The sequence below is a fragment of the Cryptotermes secundus genome, unplaced genomic scaffold (assembly GCF_002891405.2).
Source record: "Cryptotermes secundus unplaced genomic scaffold, Csec_1.0 scaffold13316, whole genome shotgun sequence".
Lineage (NCBI taxonomy): Eukaryota > Metazoa > Arthropoda > Insecta > Blattodea > Kalotermitidae > Cryptotermes > Cryptotermes secundus.
This window is the reverse complement of record NW_019725957.1, coordinates 3,961-12,925: the sequence shown is the minus strand read 5'-3', so window position 1 is coordinate 12,925 and position 8,965 is coordinate 3,961. Positions and strand designations below refer to the sequence as shown.

Here is an 8,965-nt window from a genome sequence, read left to right as displayed (position 1 = left end):
TATGCACTGTTCCTCACAGAAAATTGAAATGTGGTTTCACTGTATTCTGCCATATTATTATAAAGATTGTAACGTGTTTTATCACTGAAGACGCCGTTTGGATTGTTAATTGGTTTATTTAACAACTTGCAAGTTGTAACTACAACTGATTATAACACTGTTGCGGGTTTTCACACTTTAAAACCCTATTCGCAATAATCTGTTCACTCTATCTTCAGTAGTCTACACATATTCACAGTATGGGAGCTATATAAGTGTCACTGTGTTACACACTACCAATTACTTCTCAGTTATCATGAACTATCACTGATTCTCACACACGCGTCCGTAACTTGTAACTCACCGCTGGCTAGATTCCAGCTCAACTTCGGCGGCTGATACACTTTAACTCGTTCACTGCTGACTGGAGAACTGTCTTCGGCAGCTGATACACTTTCAACTAACTCTGGCGGCTGTGTAGTTCCCTTATATGGTCGCAGTGCACCCCTGTTACGCAATGGGTACCGCTGTTGCCTGATGCCGTGTCGACACCGGCGTTGCGTGCCTCGTCACAGTAGGAAGCGGTGCGACATAGCCCGGGGGGGGGGGGGGGCTACGTCACCGTGGCTAGACCTGCCACATCACTGCTGGGTGAGGGAGGGGTTGCCCTCCATTGCGCAACATGTCACAATATAAGAATCGGTATACAAATTTTTTTGTTGTTGCTAGTGGGGTAAGACTAAGTCCCTTGTACTGCGGCCACTTCTGACCTATTGTACCAGCCCCAGATGATAGGTGATGGTGATTGTGGAGCAATTAGTAGAATGAAGGTTGGCAGGGGAAACCGAAGTAATCGGAGAAAACCTGCCTCAGTGCCTCTTTCACCACCACAAATCCCACCTGACCAGACCTGAGATCGAACCCGGGCTGCCGCAGTTGGAAGCCAGTGACTAACTGCTTGAGCCATGGTGTGCAAATCGGTATATTTAATACAGTCCATTTCATATGAAACATGGATCAACTATTGAAGCATAGATTGTTACCATAGATTTCTCTTGTTGATATATTTTTAATTTTTTTTTTATTTACATGAACATGTTAATTTATAGCACAATGTGGATTATGATGCGCCGGGAGAAGCGAGCTCATCGGAACTTCAAGAGAATGCGTCTTCCTCCATTTGATGACGAGGAACCTCCTCTTGATTATGCTGATAATGTGTTGGATGTGGAACCCTTGGAAGCCATCCAGATTGAACTCGATCCAGACAAAGATGCATCAGTCTGCAAGTGGTTTTATGATCACAAGCCACTAGTGGGAAGCAAGTAAGTTTTTTGTGACTTACGTTTACAACAATATATGTCCATTATAGTTACAGACTTACATCTAATTTACATTGTTCTCCAGTAAGAGGCTTTTTCCTGGAATTTTCATTATCATGATCAAGTTCAAGTGACCCTGTTGTCTGCTTATCCATGATGAGTGGAAAATGAAGGCTGATGGAGTGTAACTGTCTCACATTTATTTCTTAATATTCTAGCTCATCATATTTTTATTTCTCCACATATTTTAAACAGAAAATGTCTTGTATGAAAATTATATAATGTAAGGGACAGTATTTTATGTTTCATTATGTTGCGTGATGGTAAGTAAGCTTTTCGGGAGTGATTGCAGCAGTGTGGGTAGGCACACTGTCACACAGAAATTTCTGGTTAGAATGTTTGCCATACTGGTGAATTGAGCCAGCATGTATTGATCCCTGACTACGGATATTACAAAACAGAGGCTGCCCATGAATGAATGAATGAATATATAAAGGATGGGCCTTCTCGCCCCTTGCATCACGACCTTCAGTGATCTATTATGCTTCCCCTTTTGATTATCCCCTCAGTAATTCTGTGCTTTGAATGAAGTGCAGGATTTTGTATGTGGGGCATCAAAATAGTCACTTGGTTCCATAAAGTATTGACCCAAGTGACGTAATCTTAAATAAGCTAAGGCCTCACATTCACACAGGATATGTGTGGCTGTTTCATTTCTTCTTGACACCTCTCACAAGTGGGACTATCACTTAGTCCCAGTTTGAAGAGGTGTCCTTTAAGGTGACAGGGTCCTGTAAGTAGTCCCACCACCCATCGTAGCTGGTTCCTGTTTAACTTCAACAGTTCCTTCGCTCTTTTAGCAGAGGGTCCTCATATGAGTCCCTTTGTTTGCCTGAGTCCAGTCAAGGATCCCCAGTATTTCTTGTGCTTCATATTTGTCCAGTCCCTGATTGTCTTTCTGGCAACTCCTATAGAGATGCCACAGGCTGGTTCAGGTCCTGTGAACAGATGTTCAGCTCCAATCGTAGCCAATTGATCTGCTGTTTCATTTCCAGCAACACCCTCATGCCCCGGCACCCATATCAGTTGTACCTTGTTATGTTTGGCCAGTTCCATGAGGATTTGGTGGCAAAACCAGACCAATTTTGAGTTGACCTGGTGTTTGTCAAGTGCTTTAAGTGCAGCCTGGCTGTCAGATAGAATGTAGTTGTTCCTATTTCTGTAGTTCCTATCTAAATTCTCCATAATACATGCCTTAATGGCCTATACTTCTGCCTGGAATACTGTCGTGTACTACCCAAGGCTGAAACTAAGTTTCTGCCTTATGCCATAGCAGTACACCCCAGCTCCAGTGCCCTTATTTATCTTGGAACCATCTGTATACCAGATCGGCCCCCCTTTTCTATTGGGCCAAAAACCGTTTTCCCATTCACTCATGTCAGGAAATCTGACTGTGAAGGGTTTTTCATATACATGTCTCAGTGTCTTTTTGTCAGACCCCATTTGTAATATGGGTTCTTTTTTCACGTCCTGAGTTATATATGCATGTCTGAAACTATTGGATGTAGGTTTCCATGATCACTGCATTGGAGACGTAGATTCCTGCCCTGGCCTCTGCCTCCAACTGTAGATGCAGTGGGGGGAGTCCAAGGAGTATCTCCAGTGCAGCTGTCGGAAATGTTCAAATTGCTCCTGTGATACCCAAGCAAGCAAGCAAGCAAGCAAGCAAGCAAGCAAGCAAACCTTTGCAATTTGCTAAGTTCTGCCTTGCTTGTCTTGAGTTTAACTCTGGGCCACCATACTGTGGCGCTGTATGTAATTATGGGTCTTACAACCGCAGTGTATATCCAATGCACAACGTGTGGCTGCAGTCCCCAGGTTTTACCAAACATGTTTCTGCATGTCCAGAAAGCATTATAGGCTTTATTGATGACCTTGTCCAGCTGCTTTTTCCATGTCAGTCCCTTGTCTAATACTAGACCAAGGTACTTGACATCACTGGAGAACTGGATCGTTTTATTGAAGAGGGTCAGATCCTTAAGGCCCTTCATATTTCTCTTCATGGTAAACAGTATAATTACTGTCTTATTGGGATGGAAGTATTGATGAAAAGACTTGTTCTTTCACACCATTGTTGGACTGTGTACAGAGCTGTTTGAAGACCCTCTGATAATGTTGAAAGGAATTTTCTGTTTATGAGGATTGCTATATCATCAGCATATCCCACTGTATAATACCCAACATCATTTAGTCCCCACAGGAGATCGGCGACGACCACGCCCCCCTGCGGTCACCCCTAGACGTGAATGCCCCCAGGGTTTCTCCTGATAATGTAGCAGTTATGGTTCTGCTTTCCAGCGTAACACTGCTCCACCTGTATATTGTAGGCTCTATGCTATGCTTTCCAGCAGCCTGTTTGATTATATCAAATGAGGTTCTATCTAAAGCTCCCTTTATGTCAAGGAATGCTCCTAAGGCAATATCCTTGTGTTCGATCGCACTTTCTATGCATGTTACCACATTGTGTAGTGCGGTTTTGGTAGATTTACCTGATTGGTATGCTTGCTGGTTTCGGTGTAGAGGATATGCCCTCAACACCCCATCCCTTATATGCCTATCCACTATTTTCTCAATAGTTTTCAGAAGGAAAGGCGACAGGCTGATAGGACGATAAGCCTTAGCCTTGGTGTAATCTAGTTCCCCGGGCTTTGGGATAAATGTCACCTTAACTTGCCTCCATGCAATGGGGATGAAACCATATGCCATGCAGGCTCTATATATGTGGCATAGGTGTGGAACTAAGAGTTCTGCCCCATGCTGCAAATATGCCAGTACAATTCCATCTGTTCCCACTGACTTAAGTGGTCTAAATGTATTCAGTGCCCATCTGATTTTTGATTGGTTAATTATGACTTTGGCCAGGTTCCAGTCTGCCCTTTTCGTCCTGCTTTGGCAAGTGCCCAGGTTCTGCTGACCCTGTCCATCATCCAAGTAATCAATTTTGAATCAGGAAAGTGAACGCTGAATAGTTAATTCAGTGTCTTCCTTCCTGTTTGAGTATACTGCCTGCTAGGCAGCTTAATCGTGCTGACCTTTTTGGTTGCCTGTTTTGCCATGATTCTCATGAGTCTGGCACTGCCTGGTACGTCATTGGTCTTCTGGGAGTGCCTCCTCCATGGCGATCGCTTGGCTTTATTATTTCTTTGTTGTAACAGGTAAGGGTTTCCTTGTAGGTGTCCCACTGCCCTGTTCTTTTAGCTGTATTAAACAGCCTTCTCATTTTGGTTCTAAGCCCATTCAGCTGTTTACTCCTCCAAGGCGCTCTCCTTCGTTTGCGAGTGGTCCTAGCTGGACAATTCCGATAAAAAGGATGAGATAATAGCCCATCGCAACTGGTCAACAGACTTATCAACATCCTTTATTGTGCATATATTTCACGAGATGGTCTCCAGATTTACCTTTAGGTCATCTTTGTAAGACTCCCAATTGGTTCTCTTCGGATTCCTATAAGTAGCTTGATCTACTGTCATGTTGCTTATTTGAAAGCATATATATCTGTGATCCGATATGGATGGCTCATCAGATACATGCCAATTATCAGGTTTCCTATTTTATTTGTCCCTAGTGTCAAATCGATAACCTCCTGCCTATTGCAAACCACAAAGGTAGGCTCTTTACCTTTGTTTAGAATATTAAAGTTTGAACTCACCAAATATTCCATGAGGCACTCTCCTCTTGGGTTGATGTCAGTGCTCCCCCACAATGTGTCGTGCGTGTTGGTGTCACACCTAATGATGAGCTGCTTTTCCCTAAGATGGCAATATTCAACAATGTCCCTCACTTCTTTGGAAGGTGATGGTTCGTCCGAGTCATATGGAAGGTAGGCTGAAGTGACGATGAGCTACTCACAGCCTCCTCCCAGTGTGTATGTCATCCTCACCTTTGTGTCTCTGGAACAAAACTCCAGCAAGGGTAAAGCATTAATATAATTATTAACATATATGCATGATTTCGCATTTTCTCCAGGTACGACAGAATGAACTTTTCCCCCTGATTCTTTAAGCCTCTTATTTGGCCCCTATGTATCCAAGGTTCCTGAATAAGTGCTACGTCTACTTTTCCCTCAGCAAGTTGTTGACATAAAATTGCCGTAGCAGCCTTGCTGTGGTGTAGGTTAATCTGAATGAATCATATGTTGTGTGTGTGTATGTATGTGTTATGTCTTCATTCTGTGATGCTGGGAAAGGTGTCCTCCTCCATACCTTCTTCCACAGCCCCTTTTCTTTTATCAGACCTGGTTTCCTCCAAGGGAGGTCCCTGATTTGGTAAGATCGTGTTCATGAGAGGAGGAATTGTCTCCTCCTCAGAGGCCAATTCCGAGGATATTGAACTTGGCACAGCCACTTCTTTATGCTGCTGCGCCTCAGGATCTTTCAGGGCCCTAACAGTTCCCTGTGAGACTCCTGTGTATACCCTGTATCCAGTTCCCTTGATAACAGATAGGGAATCCTGGTCTATAAGGAGGATCAGTCTCTGCCCTTTCGGTTCAGATTTCACATCCAGTATCCCCTAACTCTCAGTATGTAGTTCTGGATTAAGATTCCCCATCCATTTCAGCAGCTCTGCAGGATTTTGGGCAACTTTGTCCTTTGTCCTGAGAGCCACCCTCACAGGTTTGGGCAGGTTCTTGGCGTCACTAATCTTCAGCCTAGCTCCTGATTTCAATCTGTGATTATCTGTGGTTCTAACGAGTCACTGTCCAGACTGTTGGTTGGCACATGTATATATTAATGCACCTCCCTCCAGTCTATAGGATTTCAGGTGTGGTAGTTCTCCGAAAGGAGTCCTACGTAATGCTTGTCCCAGTTCCTCCATAATGTACTCGTAGTCCTGGTCTCCCTCTGTTAGCTTGTCTTCAGGATACGTTTTCTTGATATTGGTCAGAGCCTCCTTGTAAGTCCCTGGCCCCTTAGAGTGTCCATGGGCCTTTTCAGAGCTCTGGCCATTTCTGTAGGGGTAGTGCCCTTCGACCTTGGCCTCTTAAAGCTCCTGGTGGGGGTTTCTCCCTGCTTGAGCGAGTCTGCATTTCCTGGTTGCTGACTGCCCACAGTTCCTGCTTGCTTGCCCCAGCTCTTGCCTTCTTTAATTTCCGTCTAGCGCATCCAGATAAGGCCTTCTTCACTAGATGGGGTCAACCTACTCCAGAGACTAGGTGTCCCAGTCCTTCTCCTACTGCAGGTGTACTAGAAGTACTAGCCCCCTGCAGTGGTATGTCAGTACTACTGACTCCCAAGAGAGGAGTTTTTGGTTTTACCTCAGGTAGGTTTAGAACCACTGGTTCGTCCCTGCCTTTGGCTGAAATTTCAACAGCAAGTTTGCTGGTTGCAACTCGGTCCCTTAGTGGTTCACCAGAGCTTCCAGCCCCCTGCTGAAGCATTTCTCATAGGGATCCCCTTGGAGGGGGTCCCTCTTCAGTTTAAGGTCCTTACGACTGGTTTTTAGTTTGGTTCCTTTCATTTTGGTCCCACGAGTCATGGGGATTTAGAAGGTCACTGTGCCCCATGCCGGTGGAAGGCATAAATAAACGGGGTGCTTCCTTGTGCCCTGAGGGGATCGTTCAAGACACTGGCTAATTACCACCCCAGTGCCATGCAGCCCTCAGCACGATGCCTCACACCTTGGCTTAGGTGGTCGAGGCTGCCCATAATCTTAGAGTTGTTTCTAAGTATCTTCAGCATTGAACACTTGTTTATTGTTGTGTTTTGTGGCAAATAATAGATTAATGAATTTGTCATACTAAAAGTATACTTGAAAATAGATTTCTTTTCTAGGGAAGTAGAATAAATTTAATAAGGCTTGAAACATATCATCATTAAGTATATTTCCCTGATTTGGCTCTACAGATATGTTTCATATTGTGATTAACTTCAGAGTTATAGGTATTGTCATGTTTCAGACATGTAAATGGCTCAACATACAGACGCTGGAACTTGTCACTGCCTCAGATGGCTGCACTCTATCGACTTGCTGATCAACTTCTCACAGACATGGTGGATATCAACCACTTTTACCTTTTTGATCACAAATCATTCCTCACAGCCAAAGCTTTGAATGTGGCCATTCCAGGAGGTCCTAAATTTGAACCTCTTATCAAGGATTCTGATCCTGTGTAAGTATTTTACAGTCTTGTATGAACATTATACATGTGCCCTTTGATGATGAGACATGATTGAAAGCTGCTGTTTCTTATAGGGATGAAGACTTGGATGAGTTCAACGATATCAGAAAGATTATCATCCGTCATCCAATTCGTACAGAGTGTAGGATTGCATTCCCATACCTTTACAGTAATATGTCCCATTCTGTCCATCTTTCATGGTAAGTAAACTTAATCTTGGTCATTCTTGCATAAATTCCTTCCTCTACCATATATGTGCATCATTGTTATAAAGAGAGATGGACAGTTTTTTTAATCTGACACCCAGGCAAATATTTTGGTCACCAGAATAAGTTGAATCATCATTTCTTGTTGACCTGATGTGGGTCTCACCTTTGCTGGGTACATGAAAAGTATTTAGTCTTGTTAGATTTTAAGCTGTCATGGCGATCAGGCTGAAGATTACAATCTTCAGGGATGTGATGCCATTTAGTCTGGTAGATATGTGTTGGTGTTACACAGGAACCTGCTGCATGAGAAAGGCAGCAGGTTCCCTGAAAAGATCGACATCCATCTGTTCACTGTTTTGCGTTGTGTGTTCATAATTAGGTATATTAATTGCATACATGTGTCTAAAGTTACAAAGCTAATGATATTACAGATACCATCTGACATGGTTATAATTTATTTCATTTAGTTTGCACCAGATCAGAAAATACAAGTATGTCCAGTGAAAATTACAGTTCTATAAGAGCAACATATACAAATTCCACTTTCAACGCAACAATTGTTTATTAACATATATGGCACTACATGTTTTGATCCTAATGGGCCATCCTCAGGTGCTGCAAATCTCACACCCTCAACTACTGAACTACAACACTCAAATTTGCATTTATATACATACGAGGGGGGACCCAAAAATAACCGGAACCGACCTGTTGCACGCGCATGCTTTGTAATTACGAGTTGTGCTGCTAGGTGGTGTTAGCTGGGGGTCTCCCGCGACTGTTAGTGAGCTGGCGTCAGTCTGAGTTAAGTGGTTTGTCTGTGGTGCTCTGTTGTGTGCGTTCCTGTTTCAACCCTTTGGCGATCAGTGAGATGGCCGACCAGAATTGATGAAGATCGTCGAAAGACCATTGACCAACTTTCTTAGGAAACGAACATCTCATGGAGCACGGTCCAGCGAATTTTAACCGAAGGTTTGCACATGAGACGGGCTGGAGCATTGTCATGGTGAAGCAACCAGTTACCATTTCTCCACATTTCGGACCGTTTTCGTCGCACACTCGTAATCTTCGTTCACTGGTTCACTGTTTGACCTGGCGGAATGAACTCTTTGTGGACAATGCCATTCTCACTAATCGCCAAAGGGTTGAAACAGGAACGCACACAACAGAGCACCACAGACAAACCACTTAACTCAGACTGACGCCAGCTCACTAACAGTCGCGGGAGACCCCCAGCTAACACCACCTAGCAGCACAACTCGTAACTACAAAGCATG

General features: G+C 43.8%; 1 protein-coding gene across 1 annotated transcript in view; it reads left to right on the top strand.

Moving 5' to 3' along the window:
• Positions 1-1,087: 1,087 nt before the first annotated feature.
• Positions 1,088-8,965, top strand: part of LOC111863834 (pre-mRNA-processing-splicing factor 8-like) — a gene marked incomplete at its 3' end in the record, with an annotated part of 11,590 nt that continues 3,712 nt past the window's right edge. The window contains exons 1-3 of the mRNA XM_023850564.2: positions 1,088-1,304; positions 7,258-7,470; positions 7,554-7,679. Of these exons, the coding sequence (XP_023706332.1) occupies positions 1,093-1,304; positions 7,258-7,470; positions 7,554-7,679 (551 nt within the window). The remainder of the gene's footprint in view (positions 1,305-7,257; positions 7,471-7,553; positions 7,680-8,965) is intronic.